The 27,676-nt window shown below is 44.9% G+C and overlaps 1 protein-coding gene across 3 annotated transcripts in view; it reads left to right on the top strand.

Annotated features, from left to right (window-relative positions):
• PDE2A (phosphodiesterase 2A) overlaps window positions 1-27,676 on the top strand; it is a 2,546,881-nt gene that overhangs the window by 2,214,806 nt on the left and 304,399 nt on the right. For all 3 annotated transcript variants that reach the window (XM_069640246.1, XM_069640248.1, XM_069640247.1), the window contains 2 exons: window positions 17,963-18,037; window positions 26,062-26,103. In XM_069640246.1, the coding sequence (XP_069496347.1) occupies window positions 17,963-18,037; window positions 26,062-26,103 (117 nt within the window). The remainder of the gene's footprint in view (window positions 1-17,962; window positions 18,038-26,061; window positions 26,104-27,676) is intronic.

Below are 27,676 nucleotides of genomic sequence, written 5' to 3'. Positions count from 1 at the left end.
ACTCATTGCAGCCTGCAGGCCATTCCTGACCACCCCCAACGCAGTCACTCTGGCCAGAACTCTTATCATGGCCAAAATTGACTATGCGAGCGCCCTCTACTTAGGAACGAGACAAGAGAATATGAACAAACTGCAAATTACCCAGAATAACGCTATCAGAGCAGCCCTAAACATCCCACGAAACCACCACATCTCGGAATCTAGATCTAACCTGCACTGGCTACCGGTCAAACAGAGAATTTCACTGAAAGCCTTAGGCCTCACCCACAAATGCCTAGCCAACCAAGCCCCACCATACCTCTGTAGCCGGCTATCCCGACACGCGCCCACCCGTCCGCAAAGAACGGCTCAGACCCACTGCCTAACCATCCCTAGGTTCAAACTACAAAAGGCGGGTGGATCTAGCTTCCCCGTCCTAGCCTCTAAGCTTTGGAATGCCCTCCCTCTCACCATCCGATCCGAAGAACGCTTTAGTGCCTTCAAAGCTAAAACCAAATCCTGGCTCTCCAACCAGCCATGATGTCCGGACCAGCCCTGGGAAACTCCTGCGCTAATCTACCTTCTGTAAATATGTATATTGCTGTATGCCTTGTATACTATGTACTGTCCAATGCTTTGAATATATTTAATTGTATGCTTATGTAACCATGTCTAAATTGCGCCCTGATGCCTCCGGGCCGGATGGTGCGCGTTACAAATAAAACAAATACAAAATACAAATACAAATACCTCGTTCACCTCACTTTAATCTCACTTACTATCAAACTTTTCACTAGAAGTGCCTGCCAGTGTTTTTTTCAAAGCAGTCTTCTGAGACTTAATGGCTTAGTTGGAGTTGTAAACCACTGCTGGTGCAATAAAAATGTCTTAACCTGGTCTGCCTTCAGCCACTCGATTTATAAGCACTCTGCGTGTCCTTCACTGAAGTCCTGTTAAAAACAATAATTGGCAAAGCCAACAGTTTTGGCTTGTGTTAAGTATTAGGCATTTGCCAGGCACTGCTATTAGATGCCCACATACTCATACCAATTTACACCTGAGACCATCAATGCCAGTTAATACCACTATGGCTGTGCGTGGCAAGTGTCTTTCCCATGCCTACACAAAAGCCCAAACTGTTGCCACTGCCAAAGCTTGTTTAAATTTCTGTTCTTGTCCTGATGAAGGCCTGAAGTACATTAAGTGGCAACCTCAGCATCTGCAATATAGGCCGAAACACAGTGTGTCGACACAGATCTCTTTTTTTGGTTTTATATGTTAATTTGTTTAACATACCTAGGAGAGTTAATTAAGATATTTTGCTGGGTGGAACCGAGCATCTTTAATACAGATGCTTGTGTGTTTCAGGTAGGATGATATCCATGTAGTGAACATCACACAAACAATCTGGAGTTCTTGAGACATGGATTTTAATTGGACCCTTACTATTGATTGCTTGTGAAACATGAATATTTAAAGTAGCAGTTTCATTAAGATGTTCGTATGCACATTGAGCTATTTTGTGAATAAGTAAAATGGCTGTGTTTTTTGTTAATGGGAGAATTAGTGCTTCAGAGGCCAGAATTTTACCAGATGTGTTTCTGCTGGAATGGGGGATTCCCCCTGCATGCGCTCACTCCCTAAATCCCACTCCCTGACCCCATACCCTTCTTCCTCCACTGCCCTGCTTCCCCACCCACACATACTCATGCAGGTATAAAAACCGAACTGCTCAGCCAAAAGTGCACAACCAAACTGAAGAGTCTTGTGAATGACGGGACACCGGCTATTATACAATGATGAGCTTATCTAAACTAATTTCACATTTTTCCTGGAGAAGCACCAGCTTTCTGGATGTACAAATGAAACCCCAAAACCTAGCCAGTGCGCATGTGTTTCTTTGTTATTGTTAGTTGCAGAAGAGGCTGATGCATGGAAATTATTCCATAGGAGCCTGTAGAGTGGAGACACTCTTTTCAGCCATAGATCAATCACACAGGATGAAATGAGGCCCCTGTGCCGTGAAGACACAACAGCAAAAACCCGGGCAGCAGGCGACCAGCCCCGCTGCTGGAAAGATGCATCATGTAACGCAGACCCACAGCTTTCATATCAAAGAGCTCGGTGCCTGGAGCCCTGCTTCTGGCAACATGTCCCTGCCACCGTGCACAGTGGCATCCGTACACACTGAGGAACAAAGCGCCAGAAGCAGCTCCCTGTTAGCACTGTATACAGCCTCGGGCCTGTCTCCTGCACCCCAGCTTCTCCAGCCACCTCCTGCTAGAAGAACTCTTTACCAGAAGTCATGAAAAAAGAATATAGCAATGTTATTGTGTGCTTCCTCTGTTGAGGTTTATGTCCCCTTATAACAATTTGTATGCATTTAAAATTATCAAATCCTTTTTGGATTTATATTCCAACACATCCCAATAGGATTGAAATCCAGCTGCCATGTGTTTCGCAGTCCCCTCACTCTTTATTAAGGTTGAGAATTAAGGTGGTCCAATTATTATATGAGTGTTAATAACACGCGTGCGTGCCTGCGTGCGTGTGTGTGCGTGCGCGTGCTCGGCCCACCCGAATGCCTTCTCGCACACCGCCTAACTAGGACCTTGCACCATAGTCCGTCTTCCATTCCCTCTCATCTTTATCAAAACGTATGGGGAATGTTAAAAAAGTAAATAAAATTAAAATACAGGTTTTAAAAAAGAAGTCCAAAAACCTCAAAAGATACTGCATGGAAGATTAAGTGAACCCGTATGTTTGAGTGCTAGATTTTAAGATCACACAGGTCCTTCAGTAAGTCAATCTCCATATGTAAACCGTTCCCTGCATCACTACTTTTGTACACTTTTGTAATTGATATAAATACAGTGACAGGCAGTAATCTACTCCAACTGCCATGGCTGAAGACATCAACGCAAGTTGCAACTAATCAAATGTGTTCCACTAGCAGGTGACCCCATCTCAAAATTAATAGGACAGGAACAGTCTGAGGTGTAGGCGAGTTGTTAAATTACTGGGTCTGGATTCTAGCTCCTCCAAATGAGCAAATACATACGTTCATTCTAAGGATATCATGTATACTTTAATTTATACTAGTGTACAGGCCTGTGTACATGGGCCAACGTGCAGATTTTCATTGACACAGCAGGACCACTATATATCCTAAGCCAACAGCTCCCTCTAGCGGTGACAAGAGGCAAAGCAACAGCTCCCTCTAGCGGGGACAACAGGCGAAGCTATGCAAATTGCCATTGTCTCTATATATCCTAAGGCAACAGCTCCCTCTAGTGGTGACAAAAGGCAAAGATATGCAATTGCAATTGTCTCGATATATCCAAAGGCAACAGCTCTCTCTAGCTGTGACAACAGGTGAGGCTACTGCATCTGACAAACATACATCTGGCCTTTTATTATACTGTTAGATTCCTGTGCCATAACTTGGACATTTCTATAAAGAACACCCATATATACAATTTTCTGTCCAGTACTGTCCCAATGACATGTTCCCACCACATGCAGGTATCTGTAATCTGATCTCACCAAGATCCCCGACACCAGACTGCTGAGTCTGGGGGTATTAATTTTCATGGTGGTCCTGTGTCACTAAATGTTTTCCGTGAACCGCTCCGCTGCTGCTTGTAGTGGGACCAATTTAAGAAGTAGATACTTGTGAGGGTGGTCAAAGAGACTGTCGCAATACTAACAAGCAGCACACCCTTATTCAAATAATCTGGGGGAACGAAGCACACCTCTCCCCAGGCGCCAATGCAATGGTCCTGAGAACCTGAAACTCCTGTTGCATTCAGATAGCTGTTTCACTGGTGGTCATGCAACTGTTGCATCTGCCTCTATGGTCCGTCATATCATGACTTGCGGCATCACGTGCCACCCCCCTCAGAATGCTCAAACCACACATTTGTCAATGATGCGCTTTACGTTTGTCCCAGGATGAATGGTTACATTGCATCCAAGTATTATCCCTCCCTAATCTATGTGCAGCACTGTGCTACTTTGTGAAAGTCGGCTTGCAGTAAAAGAAGTTCTAAAATAAATAATCCATGACTTAAAAGTAATTCTGTGATAGCCGGTGCTTCGGCCCTAGTTTCTAAACTCGGCATTGCTTGGCAAGTACAGTAGGCCTTACAGAATTGCAGGCGTCGGCTTCTAAAATCAGGGCGCACCGCAACAGAGTTCACACATTCCAGGTGAGAAGTTAGAAATCAGCCAGTTTATGTTTAGGGTTCGGTTTAGCGTGCCAAGAAACCTCTTGTGGCACATATGTGCTTTATAAAGAACTCGAACTGCATCCCAGTTTGACTTTAGCGCCCAGATGCCTCAGGGTAAGGTGCGCTTTATAAGTGTCAAAATAAATAAATAAACAAATAACGCCATTGCTTCTTGGTGTATTGGCAGATTTGAGCAGTGGTTTGTTCCCTAGTGATTTGTTAGAGCAGATGACTCTTGACTGAATTGGGGGCAGGAGGTGTCTTTCACCAAATGCCTCGGGCAGTGCCGCTGGAGGGGGGCCTTTTTGCAAGTCTCACTTCCTTCTCGTTTGCTCCGGGGGACGATTTTGCAAGCCACTTCACAAGACATGTCTTCCGGTCGAGGCATGAGAGGCCAGTGGGACAGCAATTACAATCATCTACACTAGTGCCCTGGATAGCTCATCTCAGCAATACATTTTTAATTTCAATGGTCCAGTTTATAATGTAGGCAGATTTAAAAATGTGCTAGGTGTATAAATTATAGTTATTTTATGAGTACCTATAAAATGCCTCCTACATGTAGTAGTAGTAGTAGTTTGTCATTTATATAGAGCCTTTATTTATTTATTTATTTATTTATTTACTTATTTGTTGGGCATTTTTATGGCGCCTATACAGAGGTGTTTCCAGGCGATGTCTGAGGCCCATTAATATGGCCTCAACACGCTGGTTGTGGAAATGCCCTCGGGGAACCGAAGTCCAAGGTATGGAAAAATTGTGTGTTGCACTGTGGGCATGGCTGGATAGCGCAAGCGAAACATTCTCGCCTACAGAACAGCGCAATGCCTTGTGTTATTGCTTCGATACCTTGATTTGGCTGACTCAGCCCTTCAATTTCCCAAAGTCAATAAATTGAGTACCACTTGGGGTAATACTGATTATTACATTGCCTCAAAAGTGAAAGAATTTAGTATGAAGCGCTATGTAAATCACACATTTTTATGCCATTCTGAAAAGTCCGGTGAAGGACGAACTAAGTATTTCTTTATTTATCTGTTGCTTTGTGGCCCACTGCAATTATCAATTGATGCTTTGGAGAGCTAAGAAAAAAGTAACTGAGACAGGAAGTGGCAGAAAGAAAGAAATAACATTGAGGACTTTGTTAAAATCATCCAGCTGGAGGAGCACTGCCCAGGTCCCAGCAAAGACCATCTGTCGGTAATTCTGGATGCAAAGTCCTGTGAAACATTGTAACTTTCATAAAATTGGTGCAATTGTCTATTTAAAATGTTTCATGTTGTGCTCTAGCACCTTGAAGTGTCTTCTTTGTGCTAGATGGGATTACCAATAGTTATCACAAACCAAAAATCAGGCAGACCAAAGAAAGATGGTAAAACACTGCTTTAATCTCAATGAAAGAAAACAGGGAGAAATACAGCTATCAAAGTAGATGCTTGTTGTTTCACACCAAAGTTTGCTTGCGCAGAGTTTATATAGTCTCATGTACGTCATTCGTGGTATTTGACAAAAACCTAATGCCGGGAGGGTTTGGGTTAGGGGAATATATCTACTAATAGAATAACGTAAGTGTTAATATCTCATTGGCTGCCCCTTGTCTGTAGGACACGTCCTGCGCTACTTCTACGCATGTCACATACTGATTATAGCAGAGAATATGGCAGTGAGCTAATAATTGCAACATTGTATATGAAAGTGCATGGCAGGCCGTTTTGATTGGTTGACAACCCTTTCCAACCTTGGACTTTCGGCTTCTTTAGCAGCATGTTAACAAAGTGAAACCTAGGTGTTCAAGCTGTGTCAATGTGTTCTTTGTTTTCCCAATTAGTCCATCAATGTATTATCAACCAGTTCCTTAGCCAAGGTATATAGTTTGTAGTTGACCTCGTAGTCTGCTCACTGTTCTGGGACATTCGAGGGAATGTGAGCACACCACTATGTTAACTTGAAGCGCTAATTAATAGCCTTTGTGTTTAGTTCTTCATCACGTGTCAGTAGACCACAATTTTGTCAATTTCTGCCTCTCAATTTCTGTTATTTGATTTAATTAACCAGGGTGTCATTACATTAGTCCTTTAGAGACTTGCTCACTCCACCTCATATAGGCTTTTTCCTTCGTGGTTGTTCAATACTTGGCATCAGCAAATGTCCTTGCCCTCCTAACCTTTGTAGAAATATGTCTCATGCACAAGGTCTATTCATTCGCCCCTCTCTGTGCCTTGCGCCCATCTCTCGAAATAGCCTCCTTGACTTCAGGCCAACGTACTCTCCTATTCCGCACATGAAAGTATCTTCTTCATCAATTCTTCAATTTGCGATCCTAGCCTGTAGCTGGGTTTATTTTTCAACATGAGCCGTCGTCCATTTTCTTCCAATGGCCATCCTAAACATTATATATATATATTTTTTATAGCAAGCATCTATATGATTTTTCTACCTTGTGTTACAGCGTATTTACAGTTATTGGTCAGAACGTTACTTCATTGTCTTGTTTTTCACGATAACTTCATCTTTTGTTGATATTTCTTTTAGTGCTTCTGTTACATCATCAGTTTTAAGTATTTTCATGTAGTTTTGAATTAGGCTTGTATGTCTCCTTTATGACATCATATCGTCGTCATAGATTCTTGTTTAACATTCAGCCATGATTCTTAGATCCGCTTCCTTGAATTTAGGTCATTGACATCCTTCTTGGTAACTTCCCTCCATTGACTCAACATGAGGATACCTTCTGAATGGCTGTATGAGTGCATATTGTCTTCCATACATTCGACGTGGTATTGACATGTCACATAAACTCACACATGGATTCCCAATAGTAGACCTTTGTCTGCTACTTCAATAGGACGGCGGTAAAGGGTCGGGGACGAGAAGAGCGGCCCCACCTGCTCCTCTACAGCTTAATAGCTCCTAAAATCAAATAGGCAGAATCAAATTTTGAAAAGTGATACTTCTTGTATTTCTGCTGACTTTTGATGTACAATAAATTTGCAGAACTATTCTCAGAATAAATTGTCTGTATTTGCAGAGATTTTCCATCAAAATGTTTCAGTTTAAAAGAGTACCAACAAATATCAACATTAGCTTGTTTCTTCCCCAGCTTGTGTGGTGCACTTTAAATATGTCTGCGCTTGTCCCTTCTTTTGGTTAAATTTTCCTCTGGTTTAAAACACAGAAAATATATTTTTTTAATGAGCTTTTATATCACGCTTCATGCAGGATGCAAAACCAGCCTCTACGTGCGGGAGTGGGATTCAAACCAGAGACGCTCTGCGTAGTTTTGCTTCCGCGACAAACGGGTTGCCCTGAGCTATCGGCCAGCCCACTCATGATACACTCATCCCACTATTACTCACCCTTATCCCACTCTCACTGACCCTTATCCCACTCTCACTCACCCTTATCCCACTATTACTCACCCTTATCCCCCTCTCACTGACCCTTATCCCACTCTCACTCACCCTTATCCCACCCTCACTCACCCTTATCTCACTATTACTCACCCTTAACCCACTCTCACTCACCCTTATCCCACTCTCACTCACCCTTATCTGTGGGATGTTTTAAGCCACGCATCCAAGCCCTACAACAGTACTGTGCATTGCTGGCAGCAGAAACATCAGAATGGCCACTGGAAAGCATGCTGCTCGCTCAAAGCCATCCAAAAATGCACAGTAAAAACCTGAAAAATAGGCTGCCATCCACTTTTGCCTATCCTAGTGAGCACAGGAGAACACTGCCAAAAACCACCATTGGGCTACCCACACAGTAGCCTGAAACCACTTGGAAATAGCAATACTGATTGCCAAAAGCAACCCAGAGCTGTTTGGGAATTCATTTTCTTGATTGTCAAAATGTGCTAAAATCATGGCTCACAATCACCAAAAAGATCCAACCTTCTTGTTGGGTGTTCCACATGACTCTACCGCAAGAATCCACATCAATACAATGTCAGCAAGAATCATTTGCTATCAAGTAAAATCCCCTTTTTGAAAGATATTGATGTAAAGACAGCTGTCAAAAATGGGTGTAGTACCGTTGCTCACCTCTACCAGAAAGCCAGCGTTTTAAAACAATTTCTTGTAAAAACTGAACAACTGAACCCAAACCATGCCAAAGAAATACTGGCTATCAGAAGCCTAAGGGGTAGAGACAATGGCCCTCATTACGACCCTGGCGGAGAGGGTTTACGCCAGCGTAAATCATGGCGTACCCTTCCGCCTTACTACGAGTTCCCGTAGCGCCATGGAGCCTTTTTCCGCCTGCTTTTTCCGGGCGGAAAAATCCATGGCGCTACGGGACCTTGATGTTAATTACGCCACCGTAATTTACGGTGGCGTAATCAACGCCTTCCCCACTCCCATTATACCCTATGGGGCAAAAATGGGAATGGGGAAGGGAAAATGGGGATTGGGGATTTACCGCACCCCCCAAGGTCGAAATGGGGCGGTAAATCCGCCAACCCCCATGGCGGGGTTGGCAGCTTTGCGCCATGGTCCATGGTGCAAATTGCACCATGGATCTCCGCCAGGGTCGTAATGAGGGCCAATGTAAAACTATATTCTGAAATGACTTGAAGGAAGCAATTGTTTAATGTATGTATTAAAAATGTGTGTTATATTGTAAGAAAAGACAAATTGTAACATTGGTGGCAGAGTTAAAAAGTGTTCCCACACTGGGATCAGACAGATTCCACACCTCCCCCTGAACAAAAGAAGCTTCCTTCTGCCCCAAGCCAAGAGATTGACAAGTTGGTGTGAAAAGGAACTGGGGAGTGGCACCCTGGACTGGGGCTCTGCTGGCAGGAAAAAGAGACAATGGATTCTTTCAACTGAATAGAATATGCTGATTTGGGTGTAACTGTCCGCAACAACTGCTCTGGGAGAAACAGGCAATGTGACCATCTGACTCACCAAGCTTCTAGGGGCGGACCAGACTGAGATGAGAATCCAATTGAGAGCAAATAAATGTTTTATAAAATTGCAATTTACAAAGATTACCAAGCTGACAGAAAGGTTAAAAATGGAAATTCTTAAAATGACAAATTCGCTCACAGTTCAAGACTAAGCTGGATGCCGTATGATGTTCTGAGGCCAAACCCTGGGATTTATTAATATTGTAGATGCAGTGTTTATGCTAGAAACATAAAAACTTACAGTAATATGCTCAGAGAGGGTGTGTATGTTGGTGTAAAATTGGGTGCAGAACCAATCTTGGCAAATTCACCAAACACGAAAATAAGTCGTCATTTCTGAACCCAAGCTCGTAGAAACATGGGGCTTGAACAGAGACCTGCCTTAATTCATCTGTGAGGTGTACATGTATTCTCAACAACTTGTGTATCTGGGAAATATGTTTTTGACGGGAAATTGATTTTCTAAGTAAAAGCGAAGGGGAGTTTGTCACTAGATTGTAAAACACAGCATCACTCTGACTCATTCTGACACTCTAATCCTTTCTCCAGTCAGGTAACAGGGAATTCTCTAACCTATCAAATCCTTAGGGGCTTGGGCATGTAGAATCAGCCTTCCCACCCACTTTGAAAACACATAAAAAGAGACTGCTCAGGACAGATGAGACACACTCATTTTTCCACTTCAACTGATTCCTGCGCAGCACTCTGCCGGACCAGATCCAGACAATATCCAGACTCCAGACTCCAGATAGATCTAGAACCAAGCTCTAGAACCAAGCTCCAGAATCCAGAACTTTGAAGCAAAGGCCTAATTCACAAGCTGAATCCTTTTCAGCAGGCCTTCAGGATATTTTGCAACCTGATTCTAACCCCTAGTCTTCCAAGGGGTATCTCAAAATCCAACAGCCTGGCTGAGCTGTTTTGCTATTCTAGCTAAGAACCCTATGCTAGAACCCAGATCCAGACCCAGAGAGAGCAGTGCTGTATCCAGACCCGCCAGACCCAGACCAGAGGCTGTGCTGTGAGCAGAACCAGTGCCTGAGACCGTCCGGTGGCGAGTGAAGTCCAAACCTGACCAGATCTGTGACGAGGCCCATTTCCATTCCATTCCAAAACTAGGAGTGAGTATCTAGTCTAGAACTGTACAGAACCAATCTCTTAGTTTAAAGTAATCCTATTCCATTCATTTCAACCTGTTCAGAACTGCATTTAGAATTTTGTGTCCATCCTGTGATTTCAAATCTGTAAAAGCGCCATCTGTCATTCTGAAATCTTGACTTTATTTCTGAAAATCTACCTTCACAAAAACGTCTGTATCTTTTGAACCGCATGTCCTAGAAGCGAATTTTAACTGTCCTTATAGTTTTTCTGTAATCGCGATTTACGCACGCGTAAAAAGTGCTGCGAATTGCAATTTAGCTCAATTTCTCCACATGTTGAAAATAGCTGTCGCTTGCTTACCACTGCTGAATTTCGTTTTCCATCTGGTAATCACTCATGAGTCATTGCTAGTGTTGACCTGAACTAATCCAAAGTAACTATCTCCTGTCCTGAATATCCCTTAGTGAATTAAAAGCATTTTTAGTATATTTTCCCATCCATTGCAATTACATTCAAAAGTATTTTGCCTGTTTTAAAATCATACCTGTTCTCTCTAAGCCTGCTGGGGGAACTGGAATTGAACTGCATTATTGATTGTATTCTTGAAACCTGTGTACCTTCCTTCCCATCTCTTCATACTGCATAGTGGGGGAGTGAGTAGTCACAGGGGAAAAAGTGATTATATTATCTTCTGATTGAATTCATATCAAGTTTATTTCTGTGCTGCATTCTTTCCCATCTTGCATTTCCTTGAACCATAAAAGTATTCTCTGCTACCTTATCCTTCCTCTTCCGACTCCTTTCGGATTAAAGAGATTGTGCTATTGTAGTATTACCCATTGTTGATCCCTGTTATATTCATACGTGTGCTATCAAATATTATGTTATCCATAAAAGTGTGATATATATATATATATTGTTTAATTATTCAAATAAACCTTTTAACTTGCAAAACAAACCTACTTCTTGGCTCAGTGAGGTCGGGGAGATCCATAGAGAGGGTTGTTATATAAGGGTTCATCATCCAGATTTAAGAACTTTGACATAAAAATATATCAATAAGGGCTTCCATTGGGCATCCCAGACTAGGCATTGACTTAGTTGGAGTGCTACATTGAAGTCACTTACATATCACACTCTCACTCACCCTTATCCCACTCTGACTCACCCTTATCCCACTATCGCTCACCCTTATATTTTAATTTTCCAGCATGTTGTGAGTTAAGCCTGTATGTTTTTTGTCTCCCTGAGTTTTCCTGCTCTGCCCCCTTATCCCGCTCTCCTTGGCCAAGTTTACTTTACACCACAGACCATGGCCTGAATGCCACTCGGGGTGGGTAGAGGTCACAATTCACCTCTAGACAGACAAAGCTTGGTCCTTTAAGTTATGTCAGCAGTGTCAAAGACAAATGACTTAATGTACTGAGTTCTTTTCACAGTATTGCTGCCAAAAAAATTGCAATTAATAATTCTTCAGGTTACACGCAACCGAGCCTGCAAGCAAACAAGGCGCCAATGGAGGAAAGGACTGAGAGAATTGTACAATTCCAAAATGCAGGAAATTAAGAATCCTGAATTATGAAAAACCTCCAAAAGAGGAGTTAACAATGTACCCATCTCCACTGGCAGGCTTCACTGTGATGTATGAAAAGTGTAACACCAACCTCTTCCTACTGGCTTGTAAAGGGTATGTGTTGACCCCAAGAACTACAGGGGAGGTATTACAGAAACCTTGCAAGTTGCACTAGGGCACATATTGCCCTGGAACAAAAATTGCATTCAGGGAATATGACACCCCCTCAGCAGCGGGTTTGTCTTCTCTGGTTTGTAATGGCACAGTAGGGTGATGCGCTTTCCCGCGTGTGCTCCTAAACTGTGAACGTGGCTTCCTCTAAGCCAGGCTGAGACTCAGGCCATGCATCACACATACCCCTGCAGACATCTTCCACGGAAAACAGGCACTGGCAATGCCAACAGTTTGGGTTTTTGTGTAGGCATGGGAAAGACACTTGCCAGGCAGTGCTTTAGTGGTGTTATCTGGCCATTGATGATAGCAGGTGCAAAATAGGGTGAGTACCTGGGCATCTAGTAGCAGTGCCCGGCAAATGCCTAATACCTGTATACAAGTAAAAACATTTGGCTTTGCCAATGCTTGTTTTTAACAGGACTTCAGTGAAAGGCATGCAGAGTGCTTATAAATCGAGTGGCTGAAGGCAGACCATTGAAGGCAGTCTTGTGTCCTCCTCATATGCCATTTCTCTCTATCTGAACTCCAAAGCAATAGTTTTGGCTTATAGGTGGCGCAAGCGCCACCTCAAAGCCCAAAATACAAATGCTTTGGTGTCTGGTGCCGAATAATTGCCTATCATGTCTTGTGTTTGCCTTGTTTTAAGCACATGTGCAATACTACGGTACACAAGAGGTTGGTGCCGCAGAAACAGGGCACATTTTAATGCATACAGCAAAGCGGAATGTGTTCTTAGTGTGAGCATGCATAGAAGTGCTTCGTCTGCTCGTACTTAGCACACACGTGCATGTAGCTGTGCGTGCACATTGGACATCTCTGTGTGGATTATTTTGCAGAGAAATATGGACGCTAACACTCATCTGCTCGTGTTTGTGTTAATGCCACATTAGTGGCTTGTGCAGCTCAAACATGCACCGCAAGACAACAATTCAGTGTGGGGTAACTTGCAGCCCACTTGATCTTTTGGCCTACAACTTCCATGATGCTTCTCCATTAACTATGCCGGCTAGGGCTGATGGGAGTTGCAGTCCAACACATTTGGAGGTCCACAGGTTGTCCACCGCCGCAATAGATTGTGTACCCCTGTGGTCACAGGAACTCCAGAGAGAGTTGAAGCAGTGCTTCCTCTGAGTTACCCAATGTCTAGTCCCTGTAGCGCATGAAAAGCATCTCGGATCATCCCTGCACCCCACAATGCCCCTATCCTAGCACTAGACCTGTAATGCTGTGACTACCATACTTCCATTGCTTGACCCCTTACACCTCTCACTCAATCCAAGGGTAGCTGACTGCCTGGCTACCTTGCCTCATAGGTCCGCAATGTGATTCCATGTGGGTCCTGTGCGATTTAAAGGCAAACACAAGACGAATGAAAGGCTTTGGTACATTCTCCATAAATGATGGGGGAAATGACGTGAGATCCCAGAAACCTCATACTACGTTGTGCATGTGCTGGGAGTGCTTTATTCTGTATAGTGCATAGAGAGAAATGGTGCAACCTTTTGCCATCCCATCCTGCTCTCCACCTTTCGTCAATTCTTCCTTCATCCCACCGTGTTCACACTCCTCGGCCATATTCTTCCTTTACATACATTACACATACGTGCACGCCCCAACACAAACGTATTGTGGGTACCCAGCACCCACTTCGGCGCTGGAGCCCAGTTAACCGTTAAGGGGCCTGTCATCTTGAACGGTTAAAAAGTAGAACAAAAATCATATATAGCCCAATTTGAAAGATGCAAGTGCAAATGAGGGCATTCGGTAAACCAAGTGGTCCTAAAGAGACCCTTCTGTGCATTGCTCATCCCCATGTGCCTGTTGCAGAGAGGTGAGGGTAAATCTTTTTTTCACACAGTGCAAATGGCATCCCATTCATGAGCCATGATGCGCTTTTGCAATGTATGAGATTACAATACTCCCCCAACATCCTTTAGGTTTTGCATAATTGCACAGGGTCGGGGGGAGAAGGGAATCTAACATGCACATGATTAATGCACACATTCAGGGCCCATTTGTGAATCGGGAGATCATTTGTGTGTCTATGTTTAATGTATTGTTGTATCGGTCCTGTATGGTAATCTCTGTGAGGTTTTCTGAAGCTCCACTCAATGGGACTTAAATGTGAATGGTAATCATGTTTACTGTTGTAAATTGTGATGTCTGTTGTTTAGAGCATCAAGCATGTCCTGTGTGGCATGGGCCATGTATTCGTTTGTGCAATTGGGTGGCTCTGTACGGGCAGCCTGGAATCCAAACGTATTGGCATGGGAAGTGAAGATAGGACATGGATGGCATGTGAAGAAGGACCCACTGCCTGCGGGCATTGTTTGGCTTGCTACCCCGCTTTTGAACGCCCCAGGCCACTTGCCCATCGGTACCTGCTGTGAAGTGCTTGGCTGGGTGGAATGTGTGAGGTCAGAGAGAATGCTGTGAGGTGAGAATGTTGAGGTCTGAGTGAGGTAATGTTTGTGAGAAGGGGTTCCAGCCCAGGCAGTTGGAGAGGTGGACGCCTGGCTGATGGGAGCAGGTGGGTTCCTAACAGCATCGTATTGTAACCTGGTGCAAATACAATAAAAGAACTGGTCAAGCAACTCACCTGATGGGTCACGGAGTGTCCGCTAATTCAGTACCAATCACTCACACACCTGGGATCGCTTTGAGCTAGCCCTGTGCTTTTAATGGGATGCCGATGTTATTTCCAAGTAGTCTTCTGAAGGGGAATGGCTTACAGCTCCTGGTGTAATAGAAATGTGTTCACCAGTGTGCCTTGAGCCAGTTGATATAGAAACAATGTGTCCCCTTCAATTTGTTTCTTGCGGAGAATGTATGTTAAAGGAAGCATTTGCAAAACCAACAGTTTTGGCCGGCGTATCGGCATTTGGTAGGTACTCGGCCGGCACTGCAATAATATAACCACTGGCACCATTTCCCAGCCGTTGCCATCTTACAGCCAAGTAGTAATGCCATCTAGCTCCAGGAAGCCTGTGCCTAGGCCAGAGGTTTGCACTCGTTGCAGTTTCCTACCTACCTAGTAGTACCATTGTGTCAGTGCCTTGAAAATAAATCCCTTTGCCATACCTGCCCAAAAGTCAAAACTGTTGGCTTTGCCAATACTTGCTGAATGTGTGCTTCCTTACAGTTGTGGTAAGTAATATTATGGGGTGGGGTACTTGACGATGATGATAGTGAAACATGAAAGCAAACAGCATCTTCTATGCAGAAAAAATTAGGGTATTCTTGATACACCAGAGAACTGAGGCGTCCATCACAGGTGCAGATAACAGTCTTTTTGAGCTTAGATTTGCATTGAGGAAATAGGCTTCTGCACTGGGGTAAACAAACGCTTTGCTAATGTCAAGCACCAGAATTCACTGACTCCTCTTCTGGGAATTCGGATCAACTTAATAGCCTGATAGAACTCAGTTCAAATGGTGGTGCAGACATGCAAGCTCTTTGATACCACTGAAACAAGCTCAGATTTCTCTCCAAGAGCAATGCAAGTCCAATGAATGTAGGAAAGGGATTTATGAAGTGTGAACCTGCCTGGGAAACAACTGAGCGCTGTACGTAGGGAACACATCTAGGGAGCAACGGGTAGGGTATGGGGTAGCAGAGGGGGCAGGAAGGGTACAGGAGCAGGGAGCGCGGGGGGGGGGGTGGAGCTCCTGATAGGGAAGGGTAGGTTTGAATGGAGCGATTAGCTATTGAGTTTCAGATAAGCGCTCCAAAAGTGCTTAACCTGAGCTTCAGTTACTCATTTTTCAGTAATTGTCAGGGTCCAGAAAAAAAAGCATAATATGGAAGCGAATAAAAAGGAGCCGGGTGCTCCAATACTTCCAGAAACTGAAGTGTGTTTAAAACATGTCTTCCAGTTGAGAAACATCTGTGGATTATTAAACTTGCTATGTTCCAGTGTTGTACCCCTAAAAACCTCAATAGGTCCTTAAGGGGTATGAGTAATTCTCACCAGGGTTAAAACTGGCACCCCCCAATGTGAGTTGCCCCAAATCCTACATCATCTTACAAAAGGTACAGGCGATGTGTGCATTGTGGATAGTGCTGGAAGAAAGTGCAGAGAACTGACCCACTAAAAATGCAGGGTAACTCCACATTTTAACTTTGGACTCTGAATCTAACCACACACTTGTAGTGAGGTTTGAGAGCCTGATGCCCACAAATCGTATTTTTTTTTATATCTAGCACAGACACCTTGTAAAACTGACCTTCCTCAGCAGGGCAGAGGAGTATGTTCTTTTTCTGAAACCTTCCCATCCAAATCACGCTAGACATAATGTTCTTTCTGTTTCTAACATGGGCCCAGGTTAAATGTTTAAGCCAAACCCCTCAAAGGTTCATCTAATTGGCTACACTGGGACCAGCTGCAAATGTGCACCAAGTACATTTGTTAAGGCAAGGGGGAGAATTGAGCTGGAACACAACTAGTTGTGCTCTTGCAAAGTTTATCTTGGCAAAGCACACTTCCTGGCCAAACCCCCACCCCCAGGGCTAAGTATCCCAGTGGGTTCCTCCTGTGTGCTTATGAGGTTCAGGAGATTTGCAATAGGGGCGGGGGGGGGGTGTCCAAGTGATTAATTAGGAGACTCTACAAAGCATTTAGACATTTCAGATGTCTTCCATCCAAGCCTCACATGTTTAACTGTTGGGGGGAGTGTTGGGACAAATGAACTGAGCGGGGATCCCAGCTTGCATTTCTTGCTCAGAAACATTGTGCTTGAAACACTATCACACATATATTTCCAATATAAAATGATGTGATCATTCTTATGTTGCCAAAATGCTCTTTACATGTATGCAAATTGTATGGACTCAGTCCCTCCTGCAGATGACACCCCTCCAGCTGCACTTGATTTTAGTTATTTGAGGCGGCCGGACACTGATCGATCAAGGCTGAGGTCCACCCCCTCAGCCCCACCTGCATCACACTGACCACCCCCCTCCCTCGCCACGCATAAAGGGCCGGGGCGTGCTTCCCAGAGTACATTTTGTTCATTGTCTGCACTACTAGAAATACTTACACATTCTATGCATGAAGCCAAAAATGACTTCACAAAGGTTTTACTGGGGGGGGGGCTGTATGAAATATGGCGCAAGCCATGGCATAATGCAGAATTGTGGAAGCAGAATCATGATTTTTCAATCAGCGGGTCTACCTGTGGTGTACCGCCATGCCAGCGGTGAATCCCATCGCATGGGTAGGCACATCTGACAGCAACCAACACCATGCCGAATAGGCAGATGTGTGAAGCCTGAGGTCTGCACACGACTTGAGCACATGTGATAGAGGTGTTGCATGGTTCTACTCCATTGCCTCTTGGGGTAGAATTGTCTTTGTTATTGTCATTGCATTTTGAGGTGATATTACACGAAGCAGCTGCCTGACCCTGTTGGTAACAGCCCGCTACCCAATTTAAAGACCTCAGCGAAGCGGGGCTCCCTTAACGCAGACCGCAGCGAGGGCCGTTACTGACAGGGTCAGCCCGCCGCCAATTGTGGTATCGTCATTAGCACCCTTGTGGTTACCTACATGGGGACTAACTTATCTTGATCCCTCGGCCCAATGCTGCACAGTGCTGCCATCCAGGAAGTCCATTTTCAATGATGTTGACTAACATCATCAACACTGAAAAGGGACTGCCTGGATGACAGCACTGCGCAGCGACCAGCTGCGGGATAAAGGTAAAGTTGCTTGTTTTCGTTCGAAAAAAAGACACCCTTTGCACCCATATAGGTAGTAGCTACACAGGTGCTGAAGAGACGGGGGAGCGGGTGAAGGGAAGCGCCCGACACCAGGGAAGGTACTCAGGTCTCAAGCTTTCTGTTGTGAAAACAGCCCGCTTTCCGAGCATTCTCATTGGTTGACGGCACCTCCCAGGGTGCTAATGTTATTGTCAATATACTCTCAAGAAATGGCTGTTGTTCTCCCGGCTCCCCTTGCAGAACCTAACTCTGTTCGTTCTCTTGCAGCTCGAGCAGGAGACCCAGTCGCCATGTTGCTGCCTCCTCCTCGTCTCCGAAGACAATCACCAGCTTTTCTGTCAGGTGAGTACATCAAGACATCCCTTAAAAAGTGTTTTATTTGCATAGTATATAGAGGACTTTTCTGAAAATAGACAGAAAACATGGCAGCATGCTCCATTCCCATTGGTAGGGGCACGCCGAGCCCACTTTGTCTTTGCATTCTGGAACTTGTAGTCCCCTTTGTCTAAAAGGGTAAAACAGAACTAGAATCCGACTATGCAAATCCCACAAAAAACTGGACAATCACCACTTGAATGGAATGGGACACGTTGGAATGTAAAGCATAGTCCTTCTTCAAAAATTTTAAAATGTCAGAATGTGTTGAGAAAATAATAAAAAGCAAATATATTGTGTTGCCCATGAGTTGCTTTAGATTTTGAATTCAAGAATATTAGTTACTGGAGGTAATTATTATAATTTTTTAAAAAAAAGTTAACTGCATGTTGGGGATCACCACCGTTGGCACTCACGTGGTAATGGGTCCTGGGCATGCAATTTGAAACATTGATATGGTAGAAGTATAAAACTGAAAACTAAAACCAGGGGAATCACCTTTGCTAGTCAGGTTTACTCTCTGCTTTCTAAAAAAGTAAGCACCACCGGCCCTGGTAAACTTAGCGTCCTGAGAAAGATTCCACCTCTGCGGCCGCCCGCCCGGCAGCCGTACTATGAGGGTTACCTCACCCATAATGCACTCTCTGGACTACTGCAACGGGATTTACCTGGCGCAACCTAAGTACCAGATACAGCGGTTGCAGGCACTCCAGAACTCTGCAGCCTTTAAATGCGCGCAACTAGCTCCTTCAGCGGCTTTGTTACATCAGCTCCACTGGCGTCCGGTTGCACCGCGGATCGAGTTTCAGACTCTCTGTGTCACTCATCGGGCTCTCCATGAGGCAGGCGCCAGCTACCTTAAAAACAAGATAGAGCAGTACCACCGTACTAGACTCTTTACAGGCTCTCCTTAGGGTACCCAGCCTGTCCGGTCAGGAGGGCGCTCTTTCTCAGTGCTGGACCCCACTTTACGGAACAGGCTCCCGCTATCGCTTGGAATCACTGAGGAGCACCTCTCCTTACACAGGGCGCTTAAAACCCATTCTTTCTACCTGGTTTGGTGTTCCAAGACAGCAGGGTCCTTTCTACCTTCTTCATAGCTGTGCCTAGCGACTAGACGCCCGCAGGCCTTATTTGCACTTTACATGTCATTAAATAAATAAAGAGATAACGCTTTGCAGGAGGCATCTACCAATGGATTCCAGTGGCATCTGCCTGCCCATCTGATGCTAATCTGAGGCGAATTCCATAACAATCCATTTGTTTCTATTGATGTCCCCATGAAAATCTCATGCAGCTCTAAAATGTGGTACCAAGTCTACGGTTACTGGTGCATCCTTCCAAGAGTATGCACTTCATTAGCTCCCTTGGGGGAGGCACTGACCAATTGGAATCCTCCGCGTCTGCCCACTTTTCTTTCTCTCTGGCCTGGCGGACCTCTCGCCCATCTGTCATCTTCTTTTCATCCTCGGTCCACGGCCCTTACTCCCTCCCCTTACTCACCTCCCTACTATCCTCTGCTCTCCTTCACAGCTGCCCCACCCCTGACACCACTTACCTGACCTCCCATGCCTCCCCAACCAGCTCCACATCTCCAACACGCAGTGGGCAAATGGAGAAATAACAATGCCCCAATTATATATTAATGGCAGCCATTTTGGTATTTGTCGTTTTTTAATGGAAATTTAGCATGTTTTCCAGTAAAGCGTGTCCCCAAACCTATCAGTGCCCTAGCTATCACTCCTGCATTTGGAGTGGACAGGACCGTAGGCTCGGAGTGGCATGGCGGCACCGTTACTGACTCTGTCTGCCACAGAGCGTGGGGGTGGCAGCATAATTCTTCCCTCTTTCCGTATCCCCCTTGTACAACACTCTGTTGTTTGACAGCTATAAAAGCCAGCAAATACATAGCACATCCAGGTGAAGGTGGGCCTGTTACCTGGCTTGCATGCATCCATGTATGTATTGGGTTTCACATAGGATAGAGCTAGCTGGGAAGCAAAGGGGAGAGGGAAACTACAAGGTAATATAAGAGGAGACCATAGGATACTTTGAGAAATATGAAATAGTTAGGGTACGGTTAAGGACATGCTGGGAGATGACACAGAGGGTTACAGGCAGGGGGTAAAGGATAGGAAAGGAAAGAGACCCAGTCTGGCTGAAGAAGGGTTCAGCAGATTATTAGCTGTCAGATTCCCTTGTGGGACCACTCCACCTTGCTCCTCAGACTGTCTCCGGCTCTGTCCATGCTTGGTTTGGTGCTTTTATATCGGATCGCTCTCAGTCACTTTCTCTTCAATCTTTTCAATCTGATCCTGTTTCTATCACTTGTGGGGTTCCCCAAGGTTCTGGTCTACCCCCATTTCTGTTTAATGTCTACATTCAGCCTTTGGCCAAGCACATCCGGGCCCACAGGTTCTGTTGTTATTCCTACGCCGACGATATCCAAATCGTCGTACGTCTCGATCTGGCAGCAGCTGATGCAGCAATTCATCTGTGCTGCTATCTGGAATCCGTGGGTAACTGGATGGACCCAAATTGGCTGAAGCTGAATGCGGACAAAATGGACGTTTTGGTATTTGGTTCTTCTTCTGCTATTTCTTCCTGGACACCGGCCTACTGGCCAACTTCCTTAGACCCTCTTCCGAATCCAGCGGCTGTGGTTAAAATCCGGCACTGCAAAATCTCAGCATCTCTTTCAGCAGAAGCCCAGGTCAGCATGGTTTGCCAAAGTGGTCTTTTCAAATTGAAAATTCTCTGCAAGGTCGTCCCATTTCCTCCGGATCACTTGAGCGGCCCGTTTGTTCCATCTTGGGGACGATGGATTATTGCAATTCCCTTTACCTAGCTCAAGCCTTTTATTTGTCGAACCGTCTGCAGGTCTCACAGAATTCTGTGGCTGGAGCAGTCACTAATACCCCCCTGCGCACCTCCATCTCACCACTTCTTCGCTCCCTTCACTGGCTACCTAGTGCCCATCGTATTGACTTCAAAGCACTCTGCATTGTTCATCGTGCCTTTTTTGGTGCTAGTGCAGAATCGCACCCGGAAACGTTTCGCCCGTACGTCCCTGCTCGAGCTTTCAGATCTGAACGTGCAGTCTTGATTCAGGTCCCGAGGTTTAAACGCTCACGGGTGGGAGGACGAGCTTTTTCAGTGTCTCCAGCAGTTGGAACAAACTTCCTCGCTCCCTACGTGTGACAGAAAGACACTTTTTAATCCATCGTCCTCTTAAAACTCTCCTTTTTTAAATTTATTTTCCTTTTTCCTTTTCCATGTCAGCTGCTCTCTTGCTCAGTCCTTTACAGCGCCATGATGCCCTAAAGAAATGCGTCTTCGGCCATTTTCAGAATTGCAGAGAGGAGGAAGGGGGCTGTCTGATTCCAGGGAGAAGTTTGTTCCATATTCTTGGAGCGCCATCAGAGAAGGCTTGCCACAGGGTCAATTCCTGCACGTGCTTCTTGATTGGCCAGGATCCCTGTTTCCCTTTTTATTAATTTATTTTTTTTTTTTACATTTGTGAAGCGCACAAGCAGCCCTTGGGCATCATGGCGCTGTTACTTGAGGGGAGCTTAGTTACAAGGAGGTTCAGGTACATTTTTGTATAATTTACATTGATAGATTAATACATTATAGCTGTAGTTACAGGCACATGTACATGCACATCTAAACTGGAGATGAGGTGAGCAGTCACATAGGGGCCTGTGGTGATGTTTTTATGTGGAGGCTGATCAAAGTCTAGGTTTCAGCTGTCTCTAAACTACTCTTAAATCTACAGCGAGGTGAGGAGAAGCAGAATGCCCATGGCACACATGAATACGGGGGAACAAGGGCACATCTTCATTAAAAACCACACCTGGCCTTAAAGAACCTGAAAGCAAGAAGAAACAACTCTCACCTTTCCATTAAAAAGGCAGCAACACTAAGCACTGGGGTCAATCCCTTTCCTCGTGCTCCCACTTTTGACAAATAAAGAAATGGTGGCAAGGAGAGATAGAGTAATTTCCCTGGATGCCACAGTAGGTGCACAATTTCATGAAAAGGGGTTACAAGTCACCTATCCCATAGGATTGAATGAGAACATGTCTCAAGTCACTCGGGATATGTTCATCTGGATTTATAATGGGAAAAGCAAAACTACAAGTCCCAGCATGCACAGGAAATAAACTGGACTGGGTGTACATCCCCCAAATGTAATGGGGCTTGTTTGCAAACCAACATGTGATAACCTTGCCCGCAGAGTCCAACTCCCTCAAAACTCCTTTCATTTCCTTGAACCTCAAAAAGTGTACCTTTTGTCAAACAAGGTTTGATCCGACATATATGTAGCCTTTTTTTGTCGGTTTCTAGGCACTAGCTGTTTAAGGAGAAGAGTAAAAGGCTATGCTCACCTGATTTCCAATTGCCATTCATTCCCTTCCTTTGCAGCTCTTAGTGCACATACATTGCATACTTTATTTATTTATTTATTGTGCTTTTGTAAGGCGCTTATGCATCACAGACTTGTGTTTCAAAGTGCCCATTACTATTCCAAGTGCTATAGTGCCTCCACTGGTCCTGTTGGTGACAGGTACACTCTAGGAGCTAGAGCCGTGTGCAAACAGCCCCCTCTTAGATTCTTAAGTGAATATGCTGATAGCATATTCAATCATATTCAGCACTCAATCATAATTGTTCTCTGGACTGGAATCTGATTGATGGAATTTTGTACATGGTTCCAAGTGACTTTGCACTGCTGAAAAGTGATTTTGCAACAGCCGACACAAGCCCCGATTCATGTGCAAAATGTATTCTTCCAGTGCAAAGTCAGTGCATAGTCATTTGTGCAGGTCTTGAGGTCTTTGGGCATGCTGCCCAAAGCAGGAAAAGTAGGGAAAACACTATGGTGAACCTTGACCCTAGCACACTCCTTGGCTGGGCCACCACACCCATCTTCAAGGCCATGCATGGCCACCAATTGTCATCAAGGTGTTCCCACAGTCTCCTGCTGAGTCTGGGGAAATTAGGTCTTTGGGCATGCTGCCTGAAGCAAGAAGAGTAGGGAAAACACTATGGTGTGCCTTTACCCTAGCACTCCCCTGGACTGAGGCACGTACACTTTCAAGAACATGGACGGCCACCTATCGTCATCAAGATGTTCCCACAGTCTCCTGCTGATGCTGGGGAAAATTGGTCTTTGGGCATGCTGCCCAAAGCAGGAAAAGTAGGGAAAACACTATGCTGAACCTAGACCCTAGCACTCCTCTGGACTGGGGCCACCACGTGCATCGTCAAGAACATGCAGGGCCACCTGTGGTCATCAAGATGTTCCTGCAGTCTCCTGCTGAGGCTGGGGAAATTAGGTCTTTTGGGCACGCTGCCCAAAGCAGGAAGAGTAGTGAACACACTGTGGTGAACCTTGACCCTAGCACTCCTCTGGACTGGGGCCACCACGTGCATCGTCAAGAACATGCAGGGCCACCTGTGGTCATCATGATGTTCCTGCAGTCTCCTGCTGAGGCTGGGGACACAAGGTCTTTTGGGCACGCTGCCCAAAGCAGGAAGAGTAGGGAACACACTGTGGTGAACCTTGACCCAGCACTCCCCTTGATTGGCCACCACACCCATCTTCAAGAACATGGAGGGTCACCTATCATTATCAAGATGTTCCCGCAGTCTCCAGCTGAGGCTGGGGAAATTAGGTCTTTTGGGCACGCTGCCCAAAGCAGGAAGAGTAGGGAACACACTGTGGTGAACCTTGACCCTAGCACTCCCCTTGATTGGCCACCACACCCATCTTCAAGAACATGCAAGGCCACCTGTGGTCATCAAGATGTTCCCGCAGTCTCCAGCTGAGGCTGGGGAGACAAGGTCTTTGGGCACGCTGCCCAAAGCAGGAAGAGTAGGGAAAACACTGTGGTGAACCTTGACCCTAGCACTCCCCTGGACTGGGGCCACCACGCACATCTTCAAGAACATGCTGGGTGAACCATGACCCTACGCTCTGTCACAGACCCCTACAGGCACAAAACATCTCATCAAATATAGAGGCAAAACACAAGCGAGTAAGTGACCCTTGGCCGGTGGCAACATCTAATTCTAAAATACCCTGCATCCCCTCCCCTTGGGGTAATATAAACTCTCCTGCACTGGTCCATGTAATACGGGGTGCTGTGAAGGCAATACAACTTTGAACAGTTAACTTTGTGAACTAGAAACGACCTAAGATGATTCTGGCCAGAATTTACCTTAAAATGTGGCAAATTAAGTAAAAACCATGTAACAAAATTTCCGGGGTATTACTCGCAAATTCCTCCGAACAGTCCCGAATGAAACGTTCTACCGTCTTCCTTGAGCATATTATATCAATAAAAAGTGTTGGGGGATGGGAGGGGCCACTCTTTCTTTGTACCAGCTGCTATATAAGATCAACCTTCAAATTCTCTCTGAGGAAAACTAAGAGAGGTGCCAGCGATGAATGTGGGTGAAGAGTGCGCAAATGGGCACCGAAAAGAAAGCAGAAAACCAACATCAAGAAATAGGGAAACTGGTGAAACATGGCAATTGGGGGCGGTGGTAAAAGGAAATGGGCTGTTTATTGGGAAATTACGCTTCGCAGTTTTTCATTGAGGTCAAGTGCTTTTGTGGATTTTCTGAGCAGCTGTGTACCTTTAAAAGAGCAAAACGACGATAAAAGGCGCTATAAAACAAGCAATAACAGCTATTTGTGGAAGCAGGTTCGACTCACAATCATATAAAAAAATGATGCATTCTGGCGGTCTTTAGAAGTAGAACTTACATTAACAGATCAAAAGCAGACCGTCGCTGAAACAGGTGTCAGAGAACAAAAGACACACGTGTATTTTAAGTATTTATTTATTTATTTATTTATTTATGTATTTATTTGGGTTAGGGGCAGACTACTTTATGGTGCTCTGGGGCAAATAGTGAAGGGGTGGCGAAAAGGCGGGCAGGAAAGGATGGGAGAATGGGTGCAAAAATGCTGGTGAGGGGAGGTAAACCAGGGAGGACAGGAAGTACAGTGGACGATACAGAACTGTCCCCAGTTAACCACATGACCCTTCGTGTGAAGTGCATACCTTCTAAGTTGAGTAAGTGCTTGATGAATGCATCCCAAGAACCAGGTAAAGCTGGTGATTGGTAGAATTGAGCAAATTGCCAAAAGCCCATCCAATCAGTACAGGGTTGAGTGCTTTCCTGAATTTGTAGTTTTATTGTACTACACTATTTGTTTTGTGTTTTGCGACTATTGTTTCCAATTTGTTGTTTTTATTGTGTATTTCAATTAAATTTCCCATTCTAATCTATTTGCCTGTAATACCCTTTTTTTGCGTTTCATGTTAAATTAAGGAACACCTTCTCTTGTTTCAGTTGAGGGTGCAATGGGCGTAGGATGACTAGATTTAAAAAGTAAAAAACCGGGACAGGGCCACTAACATAAACGTAGGACTACCTCTTGACAGTGACTGTCAAGCCACTTCACTTCAGTAGCAGTTGGAGGAGAAGGAGGGTTAAGTGTTACTGGTGGAGTAAACACGTATTATGATTAATTGATCACAAACGACCACTATCTTAATTCATAAAATGCAGCATTTCTTCTGTGTGAGATTGTGCATTCCTGCCTGCCAGCTGTGAAGCCCCACTACCAAAACCCGGATTACTGCGTTTTCTATTGGAGAAATAATCTTGTGAAAGGGGGTCAGAGCACCCAATTCCGGGACAGTCACGCCAAAACCGGGACGTCTGGTCACCCTAAATCGGAGGGAGTTGCGTTTGTTTATTTAGGGTTCTTGCCACGCGCCCATGCGGTTGCGCAATCACTTCTGCGCAAGGATATGTTGTGTTACGCCTTTAGTGGTGATCTTAAGACAATGGGCGGAGAACTGAGGGGATAAACCAGGCGAGCAGGCTCGAAGCAAGAATGTTTCATTTTAAAGTGCTGTGTTCAATGGCTTATTAAAAGAAAATTCCTTGTTATTTTTCCTCTCTAGGTCGTTGGAGACAAGGTTATGGAAGAAGAAATCAGTTTTCCGGTGAGTTGAGTCTGCAGTTGAGTCCATCTCCTGTCATGATGCGCACAGAGTAGAAGCCTCTGGGCAGCCATTTGGAAAGCTATATACTAGACTAGTCATAGTTCTTCTGGGTACATAATTCATAAATGCTGCACCAGTGCAACGGCAATGTTGCATTTTATTAGCAGCAGGGGAAATATTACCCTAGTGCAAGGTTCTGCAACCTGCGACTCGCCAGATGTTTTGGACAACGACTCACACGATCCCTCACCTAAACTGGCTAGAGCTAATGGGAGTTGTAGTCTAAAACATCTGGAGAGCCAAAGGTTGTACACCCCCTCCCCTACTGCAAAGGATGCACTTTCAATTTTGTACCCGGGCAAAGATTGCCCTATTGCTAATACCATACTATCATCACTAGGCAACATTTTAGCATTGCATAAAAATGCATTGAGGGAAATATTTTTAGTGTAATTTCTGTCATAGTGCTGATACCGCACCAAATTTCACCTGCACCAGTTCAACGTTTCTGCAATGTGGCATATGTGTTCTCTGCAGCGTGTAAGGGTGTCTGTATTCTTTTTTCATTCCCTTGCTGTGATATGCTATCCTGTTATCCCGCCCGACATTGGCAGGCCTCTCCGGCCCTGTCCTGGCTTGCTTTACATCTTTCCTGTCTGACAGGAGCCAATCACTTTCTCTTTCTCCCTTTTTCACCCACTCGCCATCTGCTTTCTTGTGATGCCCCTCAAGGCTGCTCCCTGTCCCCGATGCTGTTTAACATCTATGATCAGCCTATTGTTGGTCTCATTCACTTCCGCTGCTTCCGGTGCTATTACTATGACAACGACACCTAGATATTGGTCTAGTTAGATCTTAACCAATCTTATGTGTCGTCGTGCTTGTGTGTATGCCTGGTGGGCGTGAGGGGCTGGATGAACAACAGCTGGCTCAAGCTTAATGGGGACAAGACAGAGGTTCTGCTGGTGGGTTCTCCCCCTAATCCTAGATTTTGGCCTCCTTGCTTTTGGCCGTCTGCATTGGGTGATTTCCCAATTCCAGTGACAGTGGTTAAGAATCTGGGGGTTCATCTCTCTGTGTCATTTTCAATGGCTCCGTAGGTGAGTGCCACCTGTAAAATGGGCCACTTTCTTATTAAAGTACTCCGTAACATTTTACCATTTCTACCTACTCATTTGCATCCCATGGTAGTTGCCTCGCTAGTTGCTAGTCGTATTGACTACTTTAACAAGTTGTTGCTGGCTAAGCCCGTCTGCCTTATACACCGGTTGTAGCTATTGCAAAATCTTGCTGCCCGGGTGGCCACTAATACTCCATATGGTTCTCAGTTTAGTCCCAAGCTGCATTCCCTCCACTGGCTCCCAGTGGTTATATGAGATTTGACCAACCACAATTACAGAGTGGTAAATTTAATCGTGGAAAAAATACTGGAAAACACAGAATTTTTCTTTTTTAAATTTAATTTGGCGGGGACCCCTCAAGCCCCCTGTTTTTTTTACCCTTAAACACCACCCTAACCCCATTGTGACCCATTTTAACCCCTTTACCCCACTACTCTTTTTTTATTTAATTA

The sequence above is a fragment of the Ambystoma mexicanum genome, chromosome 7q, assembly GCF_040938575.1.
Source record: "Ambystoma mexicanum isolate Mex_15411 chromosome 7q, UKY_AmexF1_1, whole genome shotgun sequence".
Taxonomy (NCBI): Eukaryota; Metazoa; Chordata; class Amphibia; order Caudata; family Ambystomatidae; genus Ambystoma; species Ambystoma mexicanum.
The sequence above is the reverse complement of the archived record's forward strand: the minus strand, read 5'-3'. Positions and strand labels throughout refer to the sequence as shown.